At 41.5% G+C, this 24,389-nt stretch overlaps 1 protein-coding gene across 3 annotated transcripts in view; it reads right to left on the bottom strand.

Moving 5' to 3' along the window:
- Positions 1-24,389, bottom strand: part of NUP54 (nucleoporin 54) — a 102,065-nt gene that overhangs the window by 16,956 nt on the left and 60,720 nt on the right. For 2 of the 3 annotated variants that reach the window (XM_089652315.1, XM_089652316.1), the window contains 3 exons: positions 20,966-21,064; positions 1,874-1,960; positions 130-273 (listed from right to left, as the gene is read on the bottom strand). In XM_089652315.1, the coding sequence (XP_089508441.1) occupies positions 130-273; positions 1,874-1,960; positions 20,966-21,064 (330 nt within the window). Of the gene's footprint in view, positions 1-129; positions 274-1,873; positions 1,961-13,320; positions 13,483-20,965; positions 21,065-24,389 lie in introns of all 3 variants that reach the window. The other variant, XM_089652314.1, reaches the window with a different exon arrangement.

Consider the following 24,389-nt stretch of genomic DNA (forward strand, 5'->3'; position numbering starts at 1 on the left):
TGGAATAAAAGTAAAGTTCCAAATACAGAGCAATGTGATTAAACCATATAAAGAGCTGACTGACTTATAGATCAAAACACTCAAGCTAACATACAACAAAAATCATAACATGCAGAGGTGTTTACGAACCATTTTGTTGTGGTTGTTGCTGAGGCTGAGTATTGAAACCAGTCAAACCAAAACCAGTTGAAATACCAGTGCCAAGACTAGTGTTCGTTCCTGTTCCAAAAGTGCCAAATCCAAATCCTTTGTTTTGATTGTTTCCAAACAGACCTAAAGTGTGCATAAATAAACAATAAAATTGCAAACAAACGTACAAAAGTCAGGAAAGCAATGTCATATACAAACATACATAATTACTACATTATGAAAGCAAGAATACAAACGTTAAACAACCTCAACAGTCCGCAACCCTGATTAAAAGGTAATAACGCAATGCTGTTTTCTAGTATGAGGAAGACAGCACAGACTGCGGACCCAAAAGCTGGCTTATCTTTGGATTCCACAAGAAGTTAGAGGCAATCCCTCCAAAAGTGAGCAAATTCCTTGTCACAAGAATTAGTGTCTCCATTGGAATATTTCTCATTTATGCCTGGTTCTGGTGGCAACCCAGCATTCGGGATAGTCTTTCACGCTCAGTGAACCTGACAGGGATTTTTAACCCTTCTACACTCTAGCAAAAAAAAATGAATAAAAGTTTTGCCTTTAGTTCCTCTGCAAAGCTTTAAAATTTGATGTTATAAACTGTCCAGAGAAAGAGGAAGGAAAAAAAAAAATCAGCTGCCTCACACCAAGATTTACTGACAGGAATGCCGGTTTCTGCTTGCCTACATATTGGTTAGCACTTCCGCCTGGCAGTACTCGGGTCATTGGTTCGAATCCCAACCACGGCACCACTTGCCTGGAGTTTGCATGTTCTCCTTGTGCCTGCGTGGTTTTCCTGCGGGTACTCTGGTTTCCTCCCACACTCTAAAGACATGCTGGTAGGTTAATTGGCTCCTGTCTAAATTGGCCCTAGTATGTGTATGTATGAATGTGAGTTAGGGACCTTAGATTGTACGCCCCTTGAGAGTTAGGGACTGATGTGAATGTACAATATATATGTAAAGCGCTGTGTAAATTGACGGCGCTATATAAGTACCTGAAATAAATATAAATATTGCTTTCAATAAAATTTTTCTTTTACTTTATTATGTTAAATGCCAACTGTAGGATGCTCTATAAAGGTGCAGAATGTTATATTTTACCTATAGAGAAAAGACAAATGTAATCTGTACATCAGTCACAAACATAAAACTACTCAATCGTAAACCAATTAAAGTGGTTCTGAAGGCAGGTTTTTTACTTTACTTTATTCTATGCATTACATAAAAAACCTTCTGCATGCAACTTCCTCCCATCCATCCCTGGCAACCCCTTATATTTACCTGAGCCGATCTTGATCCAGCGATGTGCACAAGAGCAGCAGCTCTCTCAGCTTTCTCTATCCTCATTGGACAGAGGCAGCAGCGGGAGCCATTGGCTCCTTCTGCTGTCAATCACAGCTAGTGAGAAGTTGGCTCTCTGTCAATGGACACACAGAACCAATTTATGAGCAAGTACACGAGTGCCCCTATAGCAAGTGGCTTGCTATGGGGGTACTTGGCAGGGAGGAAGGGCCAGGAGCGCCGATGGGGGACCCAAGAAAAGCAGGATCGGGGCTTTTCTGTGCAAGGCCATTGCACAGAGCAGGTAAGTATGACATGTTTCTTATTTTTAAAAAATAAAAGTTTTATCTTTACAGTCACTTAAAGAAGCAAATGAAAAAAAAAATCACGATTCTGAACATCTCCTCTGACTGGCAGTAGGTTACAATGAATCTCAATGTTCTTACCTGTTGTGCCAGTGTTAGTAGGGGCTGAAAAACTAAAACCGGTGCCAGAAGCTGTAGTAGATGTGGTTCCAAAACCACCAAATCCACCTGAATAGGAAGAGGGGATTATTAAATATGACAGAAGGTAGATTTATCAGAGAATTAAGTCAAATATTTTGAAACAAATGAATAAGGTCTCAACAAAAACACTGAAAATGCACAAAGCCAAACAAGGAGCAATTAGGATAAAACGTGTCAGGAAAAGTATACAAATGTAACAAGATGCAATACAATACTGACATAAGAATGTAACATGCATACACATACATATTTTTAGCCTTGCCAATGTCAAGCTATGCATACGCTAATGCCTTTGTATATATACTGTCAAAATCCCTAGTAACATCAACACACATTTGATAGGAAAACTTTTTTCCCCCCAAAGTCATACTTTCCTAGGAGATCTCTTTAAGGCCTGTTCCCAGTCTAACCTGACACAGGTACTAATCCTTTCCCTACTTAATCTTTGCTCTACTCAAGTAAATCACATATATTCCTATAACTGTTAAAATTATCACATGTAATACATTCTTGCTCTCAAAAAAGATTAAAGCAAAAAAATTTTAAAAAAATGTAAACAATACAATGTTGTTCAAATAATTATTTCCAAAAAATAAATTAAACCCAAAATCAATACTAAAGGATGCTTCCATAAAAATGCTGATATTGTTCCACCCATTTAGAAATCCTCTAAATAGCACTACATAAGAGTCTCCAGCTCATTCATAATCTGCAGCACTAGGCAGAATATATGATCACTGAAACAAAACTGTTGGGTGAAAGCAACCTGGCCAAAAGTATATTCAAAAATCCCTTCACCTTGTCCTAGGCCTTCCAACAACTATACCTTTACCTTCCAGATCACTGCTGCCACCGCATACAGATTCCTGCTACTTCCACATCAGAAGTGGGAGGCTACCCCCCCCCCCCCCAACAATGCAGCATTTGGGCCCTGGGTGGCTAATCGCTCAGCTCTTGCCATAAGAGATGGGGCATGTCAACAATTTATGGGGACTTTGGGGGTATGGCTGCAGGAAATCGTGTGGCAGCAAAGCAGAGAGTAAAAGTATTGGCACCAAATCATGCTTTGTACGGGACAGGGGAATATTTTTTCCCTGCCAGGTTTACTTTATTGCACATCAGGGTTTAGGTTAAATTTAGAAGGTTTCATGCGGGAAAAGGCACTTTGTTCCTGGTGACAGCAAAATGTTAGCTTTGCCAGTGAAAAGCAAACTGAATCAATATCCTTGAACTGCAATACCAATGTTTGTTTTTTTTCTGTTGAACACCCTACATACAAATTATGGTGCACATGAAGGGGAATTCCACAGCTGAACATCAAAACTTCAGTAATAAATACTCTGAGTTTCAGGGCTATTGGGCACTTCAGGACATATCCAGGAAAGAGCTTTTATCAATCTAATTGAGAGATACTGACTTAGTTACAATTTCATCAACTCAAGTGACAAAATAATAAGTAGTAGTGAAATTCCAACTAAACAAATCACTGCCATTTACTTCCTTATAGAAGTATTAGGGTCCCATCAATTAGTAGTTGTAGTCATTGATTAATTGTAGAAAGTTTGTGTTACCTTTTATTAGCTTAGTTATTAATGATGCAAGCTTTTGGGATGCCATAGATCCCTATTCCAAGCTTTATATATTTATGAAAAATGGTTCTGAAACCTACACATTTAAAATACAGGTAGTAAAAGCAATGAAAAAAAACAAAAAAAAAAAAAACACATTTTCTTGACACACTTAGGTGGTATGATTTTAAGTACATCTCGACCTCTAACATTAAGGCTGCTTTCACAATGATCTGTAGCAAAAATGCAAAATGTGTTTTTGCCACGTTTCTACTGCGTTTGTTGTGCATTTTTTAAAGGATGTGACACTCAAAATCTGCACCAAAAACTAAATGCAGGTGCATTAAGGCTGCTTTCACAATGATCCGTAGCAAAAATGCAAATGTGATTTTGCCACGTTTCTACTGTGTTTGCTGTGCATTTTTTTAAAGGACGTGACACTCAAAAACTGCACCGAAAACGAAATGCAGGTGCGTTTATGTGTTTTCCATTCATTTCAATGGGGAGGTGCATTTTGGCTGCACCAAAAATGCAGCAAGCAGGATTTTAAAAAATGCACTGGACCTGCAACAGATCAGTGCAAGGAGTTCCATAGCAATACATGGTCACTTTTCCCCCCCCTTTTTTTTTTTTTTTTTTTTTAAACACAAGGAAAATGGATCAGTGTGAAAGCAGCCTAATGCCCGTTTGCTTTTCCTCAAATTTTTAATCAAAGGTACGTGGACATTTCAAAAGGACTCTCATCCTCACAGAGGTGACATGACAAGTTTGCCTTTACTTCATATCTCTTAGAAGCCCAGAACATCCTGCTTTCTTGCCTAGGTGAGAATGACAAAGTGCCCTCCACTGCAGCCTCCTGGGATGCCCATGTCACACATACCCCGAGGCAGTGTTTAGCTGCATGGTGCATGGACACAGATTTCGCGTAGATATGACACCACTCTGGCAGGTATTTGGGAACCGGCAGCATAATTGCACATGCACACATGGGGCAGATCTCTGCAAGATCCCAGATTCCAATGGTATGTACCTGTGTGCACAGGAAACCCCAGTGCGTGCATAGACGTGCCACAGATCTCTGCCATTTCTCCAATACCTAGTAGACACCTGTAACACATCTTTGCACACAAGCGATATTTAAAGATGGTGGCTCTAAAGAAGGCACCGTAGGACATTATTGCTGGGGTGAATTTTCTCCTTAATTAGCCCAACAACACTCAAAGTAGAACTAAAAGCAAAACTTTTTTTCATTTTATATAGGGTAAGGGAGGGACCCCTATCAAGTTTTTTGCCATCTGTGTCTCACTGCAGAGATTTCCCTTCACTTCCTGTCCCATAGCCAAGAGTGAGAAGTGAGAAACTCCCTGCAAATTAGGAATTCATTGGGGCCACTCAGGTCACCAAAACTAGTGTCCCCATTGCTGTTTTGCGGACAACCCAAAACTTGAGATTTTCTTTTACTTTCAATTTTAATAATAATGGTTAACAGGACAAATAGAGAAAGTTTATGGAGGCACAGACACCAATAAAAACATGACATGACAAGTGTTCTCATCCATCTTCACTCTGCCTAAAAAGTAAAAAAAAAAGAAATTGCCTTTAGGTAAATGTAAGCTCTGATTACTTTAGATATTTTCTAACCATTTACAATAACCATTACTATTTTATTGTGTCGAGAAAAACCATTGCATTTCATTGTATTTCACAAAGTGTCTGCTATATTTACATTTCAAGGACTCCCAGTTGACATGAGGATTGTGCCTGGATGAACACATTTAAAACTGAACCCATCTCTATAGCCTAACTTTTTACAACAGCCTTCATCACCCAAGTGTGTCAAAAAATGACTTTTTTTTAAACATTTAATTTTTTATACATAGATGTAAAATGTTTCAGAACCATTTCCAGAAAAATATAAAGACTTAGCCCTGGTTCACACTTAATGTGACTTTGAAATCACACTACTTCAAGTAGCGCAATCTCAAAGCCGCAGGTCAGTGCGATTTTAGGTGTGCCTTGGGATTTGACTCACCCAAGCTATACCACTGTAATCTCAGTAAAATCTGGGAGACCGGTGCTCAGGCTGAAAGCGTTCAAGAAGATACAGCTGGCTACACAATGTGCTCTCTTTATTGGTTACAAAAAACATGGTACAGGATCTACTGATGTGTTTCGGTGAAAGCCTTCCTCAAAGCATGCAGTACATAAAATAACATGTAATATATATAATAAATCAGCCGCTCAAACCACAATTGGGGGCGGTAACTGATTATTAAAACAATTGATCCACACTCTCGACACTAGGATTATATTTTATGTACTTTTCTTCTTGAAGATGATCATGTGTGCGTTGTCTGACATCTGTGCAACTTCATGCACAGATGCTTATGCAAGCCACACATTAAATCGCAAAAATAGTGCAGGAACCTTTTCTTCCCAAATCAGTATGGCACCGTAAATTCAGGAGTCACACCAATTTGAACGGTTCCATAGGCACAAATAGGGTGTGACTTGTCATGCGATTTGGAACTGTCAAATTGCATAAGTTGTACCAGTGTGAAGCAGAGCTAAACCAGGGTACCACTTAAAAACACCAAACTTTCTGCATAATTCCTTATACAAATCTTATGAAAACTTTTGACTGTAAGTGAGCCACAATATTTGAGTTTCTGTTCAATTCCATCTAAACCTAGTAGACTGTATAATAGGACTATTACATGCATACCCAACTTAACACATAGAAACATGCAGTTTTAAGGATGATCTACCCCGAGAGAAGAAAATATACATTTAATCTCATGCAAACAAATCAAAGTAAACACAGAGCATGATACTTTAAAAAAGGTGCTCATGGAACATGCTTAAACAGAACGATGATGATAACTGTCAAATCCTTCTGTCCAAAAATACTCTGTGGAATGGCTAGAAGTATGCAGGAGGGGTGTTACACCAACTGAAATGACCTTTAGAAAACTGTTAAAGCTATTTAAAACCAAAACAAAATAAATCATATTGCAGCTTACCAATTCTTAGATGTGTTTTTTAGGCATTTTTCATTATTTCCACCTGTTGTTCCAGCCAGTAAGTCTGTAATTTTACAATTTCCTTTAACAAACCAAGTTGTGCAGTGCAAGTGGAAATTAGAGGGTTAGGACAAACCCCTGACTACTGACAGGGGTGCTTAAAATGATCAGCTTTTATACATTTATGTAAAACTTTTATCCCTAAAGGAAAAAAAAAACTGTTTGCTGTAATTGCTTATAAAGGTCTAGCTGGAGTTCATCTTCAGTTTGTTAATCATGTCCACCTAAATCTGTTCATCTGTTCATCACTACTTTTGGCAACGGGGCCTTCTCATCAACCTTAGTAGTGGAACGAGCGCATTGCATGCCAGCCCGCCAACCCCTGGAGGGTGTGCCTCCCCGAACTTTCATTGCAAAAGCTCATTAACTTTAGGGCCCGAGACACTGTACTACAGCTGACCAGAGACAGAGGCAGCATCCCCTACCAGAATGTTAAAATATCGGTGTTCCCTGACTTCTGGGCTGAGATTCAACGGCAACATTTCTGCTTCATGGAAGTCAAACGGCGCCTTCACACTAAACACTTGAAATATGCCATGCTTTTCCCTGCCCGCCTTCGGGTGGTGCGTGAAAATCGGGTGAACGTTCTCGAGGATCCGAAGACAGGTTCGTCCTGGCTCGACCAACATGAGGAACATCGCAGCTGTCCCGTTTGATCCCGTTCTTATTTTTCTGAAGTCGTGAGTATGTCTCCGTCTTTACTGAGGGGTCAGAAGGGGACTCTGACCTCCCCGCTTGAAGCTGGATGTGACTCTCTCCTGGGTCCCTATCTTTTTTCCCTATAACCCAGAACACCAAAGAGGACCTCACTATGCTCCTTCCACTTCCCTATTATTATTTCTCTTCCCTTGTTTTGGCCCAGGTATCATTGCCCCTATCCTAATCCTTCGACATTGACACCCCAACACTTTTTGCCCCCCCCCCCTTACGCTCTTCTTTTTTCCGCCACAAGCTACCCAAGAGAGGCAGGAGAACCTCCTTCTCCATACGGAGGGGGTCCTACTACCCTGGAATGTACATCTTTAAGCAGATGCTCTCACATCTAACCAGATTTTTTACGATTTGCCTTACGTTGACACTAGCACCTTGTGTTCTACTGCCCACACATCTCTCCAGCGAGAGTTCGTCTCCTTAGGACTGTGTTATATGATAGTTTGTTATGGGATACATGCCCCCACCAAGTTGGGGAGATGGAGGACAGGGTGGGGGGCAAGGGAAACATTTAGATTTGTACTTATGTTTTTATAGTCTGCATTTAGCAGACCTGTTGGTACATTATAACATGTTACGTATTTGCACTATGTATACCTCTCTCTGCGTCCAGGACGTTCTTTGTAATGTTTCAGCCATGGTGGTTCTGATACCAGTTGCCCGCGGATCCATGATACACAACAGCTCATGGCGCCAGTGAAGTTTCTCACATGGAATGTCCGCGGGATCCAGGATAAACTCAAACGATCAACCATATTCAACTGCCTTAAAGCTCATCGAGCAGACATAGCAGTGGTGGTTGAAAACACATGTCACAGGCCAACTTCAACTGACATTAAAACGCCCATGGATAGGCTTGGCATACCATGCCACGCATACTCAGTATTCTCGTGGGGTGTCCGTGTTGGTGACTAAAATGGTGCAATTTGAATTGATCTCACTTAGCATTGCCCCCTTGGCAGACACATTTTCATGCATGTGTGTAACCTTGTATGGTCGCCCTCATTTAATCCTGGCTTGCTATATACCACCCCTGCATAATTCCACGGTGGTCAGTGAGGGTTTTCTCTTCATGGCTCAACACCCAATGGTACCTGCAATATGGCTTGGTGATTTCAATATGGTTTTGAATCCCACTTTGGACCGATTGCACTCCTCGATGCCCCCCCCCCCTCACCTTGAAGACAACCAGACTTAGCCACTTGTTTACTGATTTTGCTCTGACAGACACTTGGCATTACAAATACCCCACACACAGGCGGTCTCTTGTTTTTTTTTACTCACTCCACCATGTCCCGTATAGATCTCATACTGTGTCCTCAATTTTGCTACCACTATTGGAAGATGCAGGTTTCCACCCGAGAATACTATCTGACCACGCCCCTTGTTGGGCCTCTCTTCGTTTAGCCCCACAAGCACAACCCTCCTTATGGCGGTTGCACCCCTTTTGGCTATATGCTCTAACGGACAATGAGGACATCCAACGGGAATGGCAATATTTCTATACTGCCAATCGCAACACGGTGGGATCAGTGTGGGACTTTAAACTGCATGCACGTATGGTGCTATCAACAAGCATTAACAGAATGAAAGTCTCTTCTAATTGCGCTCTTCGACAGGCTACCGACTGTCTAACTAACACTTTCTGGACTGACCCTTCCCCCTCAAACGCTGCCGCGTTGCGCTCTGACACTGTTCTCTTTAAACAGCTACACTTGGTAAAAGCCAAGCAACAACATTTTTACCTGGCAGCGTATTTTTGAACAGGGGGAACGAGCCGGTAAACTTTTAGCCTACTTGGCACATCAGAACTTGAGACCACCAGTGGTCATCACACTTACAGACCCTAACAGAACCAGTATCACTTGCCCAAAGCTGACCACTACGGAATTTTGTAGGTACTATACCTCCTTATACTCCTCTCAGTTGATGGCCAAACCTCAGGAAACCCATTTATTTTTGCAAAATATCTCTCTCCCATGGTTGTGTGCATCCCAAAGGTCGGACCTTGAGACCCCTATCTCTGCAGAGGAGATCGCCACTGATATCTCCTCTCTTGCCCCAGCAGAGTCTCCTGACCGAGATGGGCTTCCCCTGGATTTCTATTCTACTTACTTAGAGGTCCTGGTTCCAGAACTACAGCACCTCTATGAAAGTATTTTTATGGAGGGTGCGCTGCTGGATTCTATGTGTGAAGCTCTAATAATAGTGATCCCCAAACATGGCAAGGACCCCTCCCACCCTAAATCATATCGCCCTATTTCCCATTTCACAGGCAGACATTAAGATCCTGGCTAAAATTTGGCTCTACATCTCAACCAGGTTATCCTATCTTTAATACACCCTTACCGAACAGGATTTATGCCCGGGAAGAATACTGCTATATGTTTTATATACTGCATTGCGCACTGCCACTATAAACTAGCGTGGCAGAGGGGGCCAAATCCCATTAGGAAACAGATATAGGGCCACTGAAGACGGAGATCTGGGATGAGATATTGGAGGGCACCAAGTTGGCTTCACCGAGACTCCCCGACAGACTTACCCAGCTTTATATAGTGCATTGAGCCTACCTTACCCCACTTCGGGTCTCTAGATTTCGTCCTGAGCAGAGCCCCCTTTGCCCTCGATGCCTTAGGGACCCAGACACCTTTTTCCACCTCATATGGTCTTGTCTAATTGTCCAGACGTACTGGGTACAAATCTTCAAGTTTCTACATGATCACAAGGGCTCACCCCTACAATTAGATCCCAAGGTGTGTCTTCTTGGTCTCCTCTCAGACTTGCCCGAGGACAAATCCCTTGTTACCCTCTTACATGAATCCCTATTTAGTGCTCAAAAATTAATCGCACTCCACTGAATGCAGACAACCGTCCCCACCCTCCAGGCATGGTTGATTGAAGTTAATTCTACCCTTTTGTATAAGAAATGTATTTATATTCACAGGGAATGTTCCATGAAGTACAACAAAATATGGGATAGATGGCTTTCTTCGCCTATTACCCACGTGACCTGACGTAGTGGAGATGCTCAGGGCTGGGCCTCCAATGATCGTGGGTGCAATGCTATGCAGTCTCCTGTAGGAACAAATCGTAAATACCTTTTTTTTTCTTGCAAAAATATGTGTATTTATAATTTTTTCACAAAAGGTTAACTTGGCTTCTAAGACAGGAAAGAAAGTGTCTCACTAGTGGGATCAGCAGGTGAAAAAGGAAAGATAGGCCTAAAAATTACATTCCAGCAGCCTTTTGTCCTTTAATTCCTCCCTCCAAAGCGGGAAAAAGTTTCACTATTTGCATAGTATAGTACTTTTTCATGCAGCAAGGCAGATTTTTTTGCTTTCAGGCCTGGATCAAGCCCCACTGCCTCCTGGTATTGTCATGTCTCACCCATCAAAGAAGGCAGTGTGTTACCAAGGGTACAACATTCAGTATATGCTCAAACTCGCCGCTGCCTGATATGTCTGTGCACATGCAAGGGCTTTCTCAGCATACACGCAGAGGCTGTGGGCTGCTAATGTCCATATATCAAACTGGCAGCATTTGTGTGCATGTACAGAAATCCCCCATGCATGCACAGATGTGCCACATGGCTTTGTCAGGTCCCAAATACCTGGCAGACCCCTGCCATGAGCATGCGCCAGATTTTTAGACGTTGACACGAAAGGAGATTGATGCAGAGTTCTACTTTAGGGAATAGTAAGCTACAATATACTATTTTTTTTCCAGTTATTATTATTATTATTATTATAATACAGTATTTATAAAGTGCCAATAGTTCGCTCAGCGCTGTACATTACAAAGGGGGACAGAACATGTGACAGAACAATACCAATACAATGCAAAACATGAGGGGATTGAGGGCCCTGCTCTTTCGAGCTTAATTTAATTAATAGTTTAATACTGCTTTAAACATTACAGCTTTCTCGGGCAAGCAAAATTTTGAACGGCTGTCTTGAGCATCACGAGACATTGAAGCAGTGTCAAAAATTTGTCAAAACTGATATGAATCATGAGTAAAATAGTATTTCCTGCTTTGGAACTAAGCACAGAATATTCTTTAACTTACATGTATTTTTTTGGTTCTGCTATACAAAATGTGTATATTTAATAAATTCACTACCAGACTTATTTCATACAATCATCCTAAATTATTTCAAATCTGTAACCATGCTGTTTGTAAAATTTGCTTTTAAAATCACCTAAACAAGGAGCCAATTAAAGTGCTTCTATTTCTGAATAAAGGAACATTACAGTCACTCTACACATTTACTTAGCAAATAGCATGGTGTGTAGTTAATGCCACAGAGCAAAGAGTAACAATCTGCTGTAACACTTTATAAATCCAGACATCAAAATGTGTTGGTTCTAGAGTCTATGAAAAATGATTCATTCCACCCACACATACTCAAAACTAAAGTACCAATTTTGGAAAGAACTGTAGGCAAAAAAAAAAAAGTAGTCATTTTAAGAAAATAAAACAGCAGAATTGGAGATAATCACAGGCATTTGGGGAAGAAAGAGAAAGCAGGACAGCAGGATTTCAAAGCGTCATAAGGGAAGCAGAACAGAAGCTGATCATGAGAGGGGATGAAGGAAAATAAGTTTAAGCTGCTGTCCATAGAACATTGAAAAAAGAAAGGCAGGGACAGAGAGAAGATTTCTGATCAGGGACAGAGCATGCCGAGCATGACTCCCTCATGGACCATTAGGGAAAAAAGGTAAGGTAGGGTTGAGCGTGACTGCGAAGCAGAGAATAACTGACTGCAGGGGGAGGAGGCAGAAGGAGAGCTTATTACTGCTGATGTGTCATAGGCAGAGTGGTAGATGATCATGATCAGCTGGGCGAGGATGAAAAACAGGAGCTAGTGAGATGAAGACAAGATGAGTCAGAGACAGAGCTGATCATTTACTGTGGATAGGAGTGGTACAGGGGGGTAAATCAGGAGCGGATTGTCTCCGTTATCACTGGTCCACAGAGCTTGGAAGGGTGTATAATGCAACAGTGTCTGTAGGGAGAGGGAGGCAGAATGGGAACTGACCATTCTTACTGGTGGGTGGAGGACAGAAGGGAAGAGGTTTCTGCATGAGGAATGGAGGGTGCTAGTGTCAGGTGTTTAATCCTGCTGGGGAACACAAAGGTGTTTTAATGAGGGGGCATGCAGAGTGAAAGTGCTTGGTGACTGAGAAGGGCTAAGTGACTACTAATCAAAGCAGAGGGATATTCATGACTTCTAATTAGGGAGGGCAAAGCAGTGCAATGTCCAGTGCTGCATGCTGTTGGTAGGCTCAGGACTGCCCATTAATCCAAATACTGGGTCATATATATGAACTTTTGATCCTTCCCTCCTCAGGGAGAAACAACAGTGCTTTTGCCCAGTCCGTACAAGGGGCCTCAAAGTCGATCATATGGAAAAGTAAACTTTTACTCAGCAGTTGTGGATTACAGATACACTACAGCTCTTTGCACCATGATAGTAAATCTTATCACAATTACAAAAAAAAAAAAAAAGTCTATCACAGTTCATAGTAGGTCACAAAACATGAACAGTACAACAGTATATTGTGTGTCCTTTATTTTATTTTTTTTTTTTTACAGGTGAATCACAAAGACGACGTACCCCACTAAACTGAACAAAACTTGAGATGGCAACAGATTGGTGAAATGTGTGTGATATAGAACTGCAGTGGTCCAAGAATCGAATTAACTTTTAGTAAAGGGATAAATGTGAAACAATATAAGTAATAAATATATTGGAATTAACCTTGAAACTTGTAGTAGAAGCAATAATACTCAGTTTAAGCTTTATTTAATTTATAATCAGTAATTAGAACACCCTTAAAATGCATCCCAAGGCAGATTTTCTAAGATCTACCAAAATTATACTGACTAGGGCAAATATTTCACTTAAAAGTTAATGCAAACGTCATGTAGAGATAAATGCCAATGAATATCACTTGGATTCTTGGATCACTGCACAGAGGAGACCATGACAAACATCACATACATTCTTTATTTTTCTACCTGCACTTGCCAGGGTGTTACCAAAATTGAAGGGTGGTGCTGGAGCAGTGGAAACACTGAAGTTCCCAATGTTAAAGTTTAAAGCAGGGTTAGCAGCTAGTCCGAAACCACCAAAGTTAAACCCAGTGGTGTTGGACGTCGCTGCCTCAAGCCCTCCAAATCCTGATGGGTGGGAAGCATGAAGAAAAAGGTGGCAGGAAGTAAAAACAAGTTTAGATAGGATTATAGGAAAGCATATATCCAGGATGGTTTATTAAAAATAAAAGAATTATAGGAAAAGCATATATCCACGTTGGCTTTATTAATAAGATCAAAAACTGACATGCATAATATGCCAAAGTACTGAGCTTTACACATTTATATAGGTACTTCATGCTAAACAATTTAAAAGTTCTCACACTTGCCACATTTATACAGGTGAAAAGTATGTTTATGTTGATGCAACTGACAGTATGCATATTTTACACCTTCAGTCTTAAATAAAAGGAGGTGTATGCTGTAGGGAACAAAATGCACTTCAAACCCTAGGTTAAATAGGGAAGAGCCCTCTCCCCACTGAAACTGAAAATCTTTTTACATAGTTTTTAATGGAATAAGTGTATGTACCTCTAACTAGAGTCTATTATTCTTGTTTCAGGAGTTGGAAGAGATTATAGCCAAATTGCAAAATTTTCAGAAATCATACACCCATTTTCATGCTGTTCCTGCCATCCTTTAAGATCACTGGAAATGACTTGAGACGTGTGTTATCACACTCCACAGACATTCTTTATGATTGAGAATCGTTTAGCAACTGATCCCTCTTGAAGATAAGTAGCTATCCTATAATGTCTGGTGGTCAATCTCATGAGAGGAAAATTTGGCACAAGATTACACTGTTGGATGACATAGGAACACTTTAACTGATGGAGAAATTTCTCTTCACTTCCTTGTCAGAAAATACAACAGCAAGAGTGAGAAGAAATCACTTCAAAGTGGCGATAATTCCCCTCGGCTGTCAGCAGGACAGTAGCTGTCTCTGTTGGAAGATCTCCCCTCACCTCATGTTCGGGTGTTTGACGACCACCTGTTCTGTAAAAAACTGTAAGGGCAGCTTTACACTACCCCACTGTGCTCTGGCCGTGCACTCGGAGTTTTCATGCAGATCAGTTGCTCTTTTCCATTGACTTCTATTGTGTCCTGCGGTTTTGGTGCGCTTTCTGAAAGTGCAGCAAAACTGATTGACATAATAGAAGTCTACGGGAAAGCACAGCTAACCCACGTGAAAAAAAACACGGGTATGCTGTGCTGTGGCCAATGAGCAGCAAATCAGTGTGACGCCACCCTGAAATTTTAGATTGCCCATCACTTTCTGTCCCGTTGACAATTGTCATCTGGGAAAACCTACAGACAGCAGAGTTTCCAACCTTTCCTTATTCAAAGATTAGAAAAAAAATAGTTTTGGTATACATATACTTTAAAGTCACTTTGTAATTTTATTAATATGAATACTAAATTTTTGCTTAATGTTTATGTTTTGTTTATAGCTATCACAATGTTATAGTTCTATGGCTGTCTTGTTAGATAGTGGTGTGAAATATTTCAGCAATTAAAATTAAGAAATTGAACATACATTCTTTAATCTAAATTATCAAAATGTTTACACTTTATCAATGTTATACTAAGGTACACATTGTCTGAAACATCCACACAGTAGTAATTGACTCCATATGCAAAACTTACCTATTGACTCATTCAGACAGGCGTTGACACCCATGCTGCGTGCTAAGCCGCAGTTTTCTGTGTCTGCATCCACTTTGGAGTTGTGTGCAGGCAGCCTATAGAGGTGGAGGCAGACCGAGCAGCTGCAAGGACACACTCGCATGTCAAAATTTGACATGCATGCAGGAGTGGGTGTACAGATCTTATCACACAGGGAGATTTACTAAAACTGGAGCACACAGAATCTGGTGCAGCTGTACATAGTAACCAATCCGCTTCTAACTTCAGCTTATTCAATTTAGCTTTGACACGAAAACCTAGAAGCTGATAGATTTCTATGCACAGCTGTACCAGATTCTGCATGCTTCAGTTTTAGTAAATTCCCCCCACCCCACACACACTGTCTGCGTTCAGAGTCGCCCACCTGCTCCTGCACATGTGTCACATTTTACCATGCGGCTGGGTATGGCCATGTCTGTGCAGTCAATATGTCTGCATCCACCTCCAAAAGGCTCCCTGCAAGCAGTTTCAAGGCAGATGCAAATGCAGAAAACAGTGGCTTCAGCATGCAGGATGGGTGTTAACACCCATCCGAATGAGCCTCAATACTCAAGTACATATAGGCTACAATAGCCTAGCAAAGCAAGAACTATAAGAAGCTTACTGTATTTGTCCTCTCAAACAAGCACACTGCCTAAATATTTTATTTCTGCCATTCCAGAATTCTGGCAGCCTTCCTTTCTTCAGCAGCATCCTACTATGCAATAAACTGCCTTGATGAATGGTGAACAGAACTGAAATTCTATCACATATAAGGTTTACTGCACATATCCCTCTGACTTGCATTCTAAGATCTGTTCAAGCTTGTAAGGTAAAGTGGGAAGCATAAACCCCGCTTAACCCGATCTTTAATACAAAATAAGCAATTTCATCTCCAACTCTGTTCTGTCAGCATTGTACAGTATATCAAAGGGGGTTTATAAGAGAATATCTATGACAAAAAAAAAAAGAGTTAGGTACCTGGTAAATCGTTTTCTGGGAATCTTCTGGCTGAGGACCACCTGAAACAGCAAACACTTTATCTACTTTATCTACCTAAAAAGTGACACATGCCTATACACCTCAGTCATACAAAAGAGTCAAAGAAGCAACAGGTAAAGAAGTATAAGCTATTTTAATACATACTAAGAAAAAATATCAAACGCAAAATACTTTGCTGCCCTGGAAGATTAACAGAAAATGAGTTATCAGGTACCCAACTGTTTTCTCATGTCATCTTCCAGGGCAGCAGCTGAGATGATTGGCAATAATAACTTGTCAGGGAGGGACTATAGCCTGAAGCACCTTTCTACCAAAGAATTAGTCCTGACTGGAAAGAGGTCTATCCTGAAGCGCCTTACGAAGAACTAAACATTCAACTATGTTCTTGCCCTGCAGCTCTGATCAGGTGTAGCTCTCGTTCTTTTTTCATATGAGGATGCCCGGGCTCTGGTGGAATGGGTTGTGATTCCTTTTGTTGGCACTAGGTTTTGAGATTGGTAAGACAATGATTTGGCCTCCTTAATCCATCTGGCTATATTGTTATTGGAGGCTTTGTGATCTTTGCTGGGCCCTAAAAGAAGGAAAAACATTGCTGACATCTTTTTCCAGTCCTTTGTCTTTTCCAACTAGGCTATGAGACATCTCCTAAAGTGCAATCTACTGAAGGTTTCTATGTTGTTCGCTGCATTTGCACATAATGAGGTAATAATGATGTCTCGTGCCCAGTGAAAGGCAGAGGATACTTTTCTGTTTTTAGGACTATCTTGCCCAAGAAGATAATATAGTAGGGTTCTAAGATGGAGTGCTTGGATTTCGCTCACCATGCATGCTGACACCAAAGAAACCACCAGAATGTTTTAAGGGTAAGAATTCTAATTGAACAATCATCTATAGGCTCAAATGGGGGGGGGTTCAGGAAAACTTTAAGATTGTATACAGATCCCAGGCCAAAAAATTTGAGGGAGGAGGCCTTGATCTGGCAATGGATCGGAAAAACCTTTTATAGCTAGTGGCTCTTTTGCCAATCTGATGTCAAGAAAACAAGATAAAGCTTAAACCTGCACTTTGAGAGTGCTGTGTGACAGTTTATCTACTCTTGTAGGAGTTCTAGAATCAAAGGGATGAGTGGCCTGCTCTCGACTGTGTTCTGTATTTCAGGCATTACATTTTTTGCGTACTTTTTTGTAAATGGCTTAAAGTCACCTTTTTCCTGCTGGCAAGCAGAATGTTAATAACGCTGACTGATAGTCCCTTGTTTTGTAATATTATCCTTTCAATAGACAAACTGAAAAGGTTAGGGTCTTCATGTGAGAATGTGTAACCAATCCTTGCTGTAAAAGATCTTTTTGAATGTTAGCAGGATGTTCTGTTATATACTCATACCTTGTGAGAGAGTAAACCATGCCCTTTGAGGACACTATGGTGCGATCAGTACGACTGTTGTCTTCCGCTCACTGATTTTTTTATATTACTTTTGGGATCAAGTTGATCGGGAAAAAACGCATTGGTGAAAGGAAAGGTTCGACTTTGGGCAAATACATATAAGCCTACATTCCCCTTGTTCTCTGTTAGGAAAAAGATTTTTTTGAGTTTTAGCATTGCTTCTTGAAGCAAAGAGGTCGATTGCTAGTGCCTCCATGTTTGTGTGATCCAATTGAATGTTTGTTGGTCTAGAGACATCTCTGTTTTAGACTATTCCTGCTCAAAAAGTCTGCTAGAAGATTTTGAGTCTCCTTCTGGTGAATGGCTGATAGGGATAGTAGATTTTCTTATGACCAGGATAGGATGGGGTCTGCTAGAGCCATCAAATAGTGAGATAGGGTGCCCCCTTGTTTCCTTGTTTGTTGACATAGTGTCTGCCTCTGATGTAAGTCTGCCTCTGAGCTGTTTCTGGAAGTTATAAAGAGCTTGTTCTACTGTCTTCAATTCTCTTATGTTAAAGGATTCCTGGGCCCTTGTTCCATGTGCCTTGTTCTTTTCCACACTTGCATCCATTGTTATTCTGATTGTATTGGTCTGTGTCCACAGATGTCCCGGTTTGTATTTAGCCACCATCTCATGGAATCTTTGACCTGTGGGAGAATCTGGACCAAGTCTTCTAGGGCTGTCAAGATTACCAGGAAAGAAGGAAGTTCTGTAAGGGTCTTGTATGAAACTGAGCCCACGTAACTGCCGAGATGGCAGAGGTCGTGAGGCCTAGGATCCTTGTGATGGCTTTGATTGTTGTCATGTAGAGAGATGTTATTTCTTCTGTAAGACTGATTTGTCTGGAATCCACTACATAGCCTATGTAGATGATGGTTTATGTTGGCATTAGGTAAGATTTTTCTTCATACACCAGCCACCCCAGATTTTCGAGGTGTTTTAATTGCTGTTCTCAGATTGTCTTCTTGACTGTCCTTTGGATCCAAAAAAGGAAAGAAGGATTTTTAGGTAGGATATTACACCAATCCCCTTCAGTCTTAGACCTCTCTGTGCTTCTGGTAATATTTTTGTAAATCTCCTTGGTGTCAACGAGAGACCAAATGGTAAGGCAGAATATTGAAGGTGTACAGTGTCTTTATAGTGACTCCAAATATTGTTGATGACTGTTTTATGGGATGTAGACCCTCAGAAGTCTTTATAGTCCAGTGTTGCCATGAATGCTGGTTGTTTTATTATCTTTTGAAAGAATACAATAATTCCATGAGGAATTCTTTGTATTTTACCTTCTTTAAAGACTTGAGATTCCAAATTAGTCGGAATTTCCCTGATGTTTTCCACTTTGAAAATAGGTGAGAGTAAAACCCCCTCTCCTCCTCTGAACAAAATCGCTGTGTCTGCTTTTTCTTGGTTAATGGGAACCCCCTCCTCCTCTCTGCTGATCTGTCTAGTACAAACTCTAGTTCCAGTTTAAAAAGTAAGTTTCTTGATAACAGGATTCTGCAGAGTTTGGCTTTGGAGGTTACATTCCCTGTCTGAGTTTTGAGCCATAGTGCTCTCCTGCACAAGGGTTGTAGAACATACAATAACCTTTACTGCCTCTGCTGAAGCATCTGCAATGAATGCAACCACTTTAAGTGTTTAGTAGTACTTCTTTGGATGTTCCAGCTTCTCGGTGGGACTGGAATTGGTTTAACCAGAGGATGAGTGTACGGGCCACAAATGTTGTAGCTATGTCTGGTTTGAAGTCAGTTGACACTGCTTCCCAGGCCCTTTTTAACAGTGCCTCTGCCTTTTTGTCTATCGGACTCCTGAGAGAACCAATATCTTCAAATGACAGGTCAGTCTTTTTCAATTGTAAAAAGACAAACAGAAAACGTACTAGCCTAGTGCATTATCCCAAAGGTAAGATTATTAGAAAAAAAATTTATACTCACAAATAGGTAAAAGATCATATATCAATAGCAGTCTTTGGTACAATAAGTAATGAAACCCAGTGGACCCTCAGACGCCAGAAAGATACCTTCCAGGACCGTAAGATGGCTTATGCGTTGAGGAAAACCCTCAACATCAGAGTCTTTTTTAATACCTTGGACAGTGGCAAACATCTTTTCTGGCTCTGTCTATTCCTTAGAGTGAGAATGAGAGTCACTACCTCTAGACTTTTTGCCTTCTGGAGCCTTGGTCTGAAAAGAGACACAAGGAACCGGATGGTAAGTAAAGACACCAATCCCACCAATGGAAATAGAAAATCCAATTAGTACTGGGCAGGTGAGAGCAGGAGGGTAGTGATGGAGTCCTCTATGCTTACCTTTGAACTGTCCAAAAGCACAGGATCTGCTGGGCAGGTAGATGGTGTGACATCCAACATGGTCAGCTTAAAAATAGTACTGTCAGTCACTCATTTTAAGCTCCCAGCCTTAGCTCCGGCCTCTCCTCCAGCTGTCCCGCATGTATGGTGGAAGTACATACCACTTTAGCCTCTATGCTGACCCTTTGACGATTATGTCGCTGATCCCAGTCTGTGTGTTTTGTCGGAGCTTTGTCGTACCAAAAGTGACGCACACTGGAAGTGATGTAACACTTCCCCACAGTTGCCAAGGACCAGAAATGATGCCTTGGAGGGAAGTGCATCACCAAAAATTATGTAATTGATGTCTTCCAGCCCACCCAGCGCCGTCTTGCTTCACTGGTGGCACCAGCTGTCTATATAGAACCTTCGTGCAGGAGGAAAGGACAGTAATCAAAAAAAGATGCAGAAGACAATACCCAAATATGGGTCCACTAGAGGTAAGAACCGGGGAATGGCTCCCAAAAAGTTATTCAGTTGGGGGGATGGTTGCAGACCTCTGGGTGGAGGTGAAACCTTGATTTATAAGAAATGATTTTGGAGGTAGTGAGTCAGGAAAGGTCCTATATTTTGCTGGGAAAACCCTAACTAGACATGTCCAGCACCTTTTGGTGCTGTGGAGGACAGTCAGGCTCCTGCAACAAGTATGAGAACCTTTCTGAAAAATAACAAACATGTGATGCTCCTGTTGGCCTGAAGGAAACACAAAAAAAATCATAGTCATGAGTCACTTTTTATAATGGTAGATGATGTGCTTCCTGTTTCAGGTGGCAGGAGCCTTGTTTCAGTTGCTGATCTGGAAGATGATTTGAGAAAACCTTTTAACCAATATGGCACAAGCAAAAAGTGATTTGGAGATGAAAATGCATTACCTGATACATGCACACTGCAAAGCAAATTACATTTTCTACATATACAAAAAAGGTAACTTTTCTTTGTAGTCCACTGTGACAAACACAAAACATTTCATAAAGAATTAGCCACAGGCATATGTGTAAGTTTTGTTTTTTTAATTTCACTTACACCAAAATATATCACTCTGCTGTTAATCACCAACAGTGCAGTTACAACACTGTAACAACATGCAACTATCTTGAGCTCTGTTCCCAGAGCAGGGTAGGCTAGGCTTACCGCCGAATCCTGTTGATGCTGTTGTGGTATTGGTACCAAATCCAAAACCTGATGCCGTAGTTTTGGGAGTAAAACTTCCCAGGGAAAAGCCAGTTGTGCCTGTTGTACAAAATACAGTAGCGATGAAAGAAAATACTGGAACTTTGCTACACGTATTAAAAGTACAGCAAAGCTTAACAAAAACAAGAAAATAAGCTTCCAAGATATTTTATAAACCTGTCAAATGTTTCACAATATTGTAGAGCATTATCAAGCAAGGGCTGTTGCTCCCTTTTACGTACATCAAAACACAATCATGAATCTCATACAAGAGTTAACAGGTTTTAATCTTTTTAAATCTGCAGCTTTCATTACAGAAGTTCACCTTTAATTAACATGTTAAACCTGTATTCAGGATGTAACATGTTACTAAATAAGCAGCCCCCGCACACCCCCCTCCCGCCAGTGTGACAGTGGGCCGGGGATCTTCTTTCTTCACCCACTGCAAAAAAAAAAAAAGCTGGAAGAACTACAACTACTGTCAGCCTTTGCAGCAGACAGCTTGTAGTTCTCAATGAACTACCAGGGCACCGATGAATCTAGGTAGTTCATTGATTCTTGCTGTCATTCATTACCTGCCTGCCCCTACGAGGTATGGGCAGACAGCTACACTGACAGTGTTCAGGATCCTGAGATTGCACCACGATCTGCTAATAATAAATGTACATTTTTTTACCTGCAAAAAAGATGTACATTAATTATTTATTTTTTTAATAAAAGTATCCTTGTATCAAAGGTTCAGGCTGGTGGTGTAATGGTGTGCGGGATATTTTCTTGGCACTAACAAGGTATACCTTATAAAGTGGCCGGTGAGTGTAGTTCACCATTGTCATCATAAAGAAGTTGATCCAGAGCCAAAAAACAGCTAATGCTGGAGCAAGCGACAGAAAGTGGCTGAAAAAGGATGGAGGAGATCAGCAGCTCCGAGACAGAAAACAGTACTTGTACAGGACTCAGAGTGCACCAGTGGAGTGGCAGAATACAACAAAACAGAAGCTGGATTCACTGACATGAGAGTATGCTGGCTAAGGATAACCCAACAAAACCAGCAAGTAGGGGATTAAAAAGCAAAATTCCTACAGTGGATCACTTTTACCACACACAACATACAGTGCGGAACAGAGGTATTTGAACACCCTGCGATTTTGCAAGTTCTCCCACTTAGAAAGCATGGAGTGGTCTGAAATTCACATTGTAGGTGCATTCCCACTCTGAGAAACAGAATTTAAAAAAAAATTCAGGAAATCACATTGTATGATTTTTTTAAAGAATTTATTTGTCTTACACTGCTGAACATAAGTATTTGAACACCTGAGAAAATCAGTGTTAATATTTGGTACAGAAGCCTTTGTTTGCAATTACAGAGGTCAAAGGTTTCCTGTAGTTCTTGACCAGGTTTGCACACTGCAACAGGGATTTTGGCCCACTCCTCCACACAGATCTCCTCTAGATCTGTCAGGTTTCGGGGCTGTTGCTGAGCAACACGGAGTTTCAGCTCCCTCCAAAGACGTACTATTGCAGGGGTGGCTAACCTGTGGCTCTCCAGCTGTTGTGGAACTACATTTCCCAAGAGGCATTGCAAAGATGGGAAGTTACTGACTTGCAGAGGCATGATGGAACTTGTAGTCCTGCAGCAGCTGGAGAGCCGCAGGTTGGCCACCCCTGTACTATTGGATTTAAGTCTGAAGACTGGCTAGGCCACTCCAGAACCTTGATATGCTTCTTACGGAGCCACTCCTTGGTTATCCTGGCTGTGTGCTTCGGGTCGTTGTCATGTTGGAAGACCCAGCCACGACCCATCTTCAATGCTCTGACTGAGGGAAGGAGGTTGTTGCTCAAAATCTCACAATAAATGGCCCCATTCATCCTCTCCTTAATACAGTGCAGTTGTCCTGTCCCCTCACATAAAAGCACCCCCAAAGCATGATGTTATCACCCCCATGCTTCACAGTAGGAATGGTGTTCTTGGGATGCAACTCATCCTTTTTCCTCCAAACACGACGAGTGAAGTTTAGACCAAAAAGTTCTACTTTGGTCTCATCTGACCACATGACTTTCTCCCAAGCCTCCTCTGGATCATCCAGATGGTCATTGGCAAACTTCAGATGGGCCTGGACATGTGATGACTTGAGCACGGCAGTGACGGCTGGATGTGGGCAAGCTTGGGCTGGGAAGAGGGTGGAGCTTGGGTAGAGACAAGTGCAGGGCTGGAACTGAGGCGAAGAGTGGGCTGAGGCTGAGATGAGGGTGGAGCTGAGCTTTGCAGATGTAGGTGCAGTGGGCAGTTTAGACCGGCAGTCTAAGACTCCCAAGTATGCCCACTACAACAAGCCAAATCATTATTATGTCCCTGCTGGCTGCAGCAGAACTACAGCATGGAGGTTACTAGACCGGTGATTGTAAGTATAGAGGATACAGCAGCCACCGATCTTACAAAACGGATGTGCTTGTGAATCAGAGCAGGAAGACTGGAGAATAATGATGGATATCTCATGTTCAACATGCCTATTAATGCACACAGCACCACATTTCTTATAGGTATTAAAGCTCCATTGTAGATATTGAACATTTCTGCCCGGAGTACATCTTTATCACGTGCTTACATTGGCTTGTTTGGAGGAATAAAAACAAAGTCAAAATGACCTCAGACTGTCTAATGTCAACTGATGTTTTGTCATTTGTGGAAATGCTGTCCACACCAGCTGGTTTATTTACGGTTTCCCTTTGCAAACCCACTGCTCTCTGCCAGCCAGGAGCAAGGGAGCGTTTCCCTTGTAAGCTCCAAGTTTTGACAGATACACTTAGGAAATGGATTTTTGTAAAATCATTCAATTAGTATAGTAAAGACAAGCAAACTTTAAATAAATGGAGAATTATTATTCTAATACAGGATTTATATAGCGCCAACAGTTTGCTCAGCGCTTTACAATATAACGGGAGACAATACAGCAACAATACAGTTCAATACAAGAGGGTTAGTAGGGCCCTGTGTAACAGCGTATACCCAGAGATGGACGCGGTTCAACCATTTTGGTTTCAACCTCCATCTTGGCACAGGGGTTAACTGTCCTGACAAATATATTTCTCCCTTATTCTCTCCCCCCCCCCCCCCCTTTCCCTCTGTGAGAGGCACAGTGACTTATGGCAGTATATGTGTGTGTTAGAAGTGTCACAGGCCAGATCCCAGCAGGGAGCCATGAGGTGCCTCACTGTCCCAAGAACCTGTGCCATTTCACACCTTGGAAGAGATAAGGCAAGCTTTCTCAGGAGTTGAGAGAGATTCCAACCTAATCAAACCTTAGACTTGTTGATGCCAGGGAAAGGAACAGTGCCCCAACCTTGACGTCAGGGGGAGGAACAGTGCCCCAACCTTGACGTCAGGGGG

The sequence above is a fragment of the Staurois parvus genome, unplaced genomic scaffold (assembly GCF_062004578.1).
Source record: "Staurois parvus isolate SC_StPar_1 unplaced genomic scaffold, SC_StPar_1.0 ptg000679l, whole genome shotgun sequence".
In the NCBI taxonomy this organism is placed as follows: domain Eukaryota; kingdom Metazoa; phylum Chordata; class Amphibia; order Anura; family Ranidae; genus Staurois; species Staurois parvus.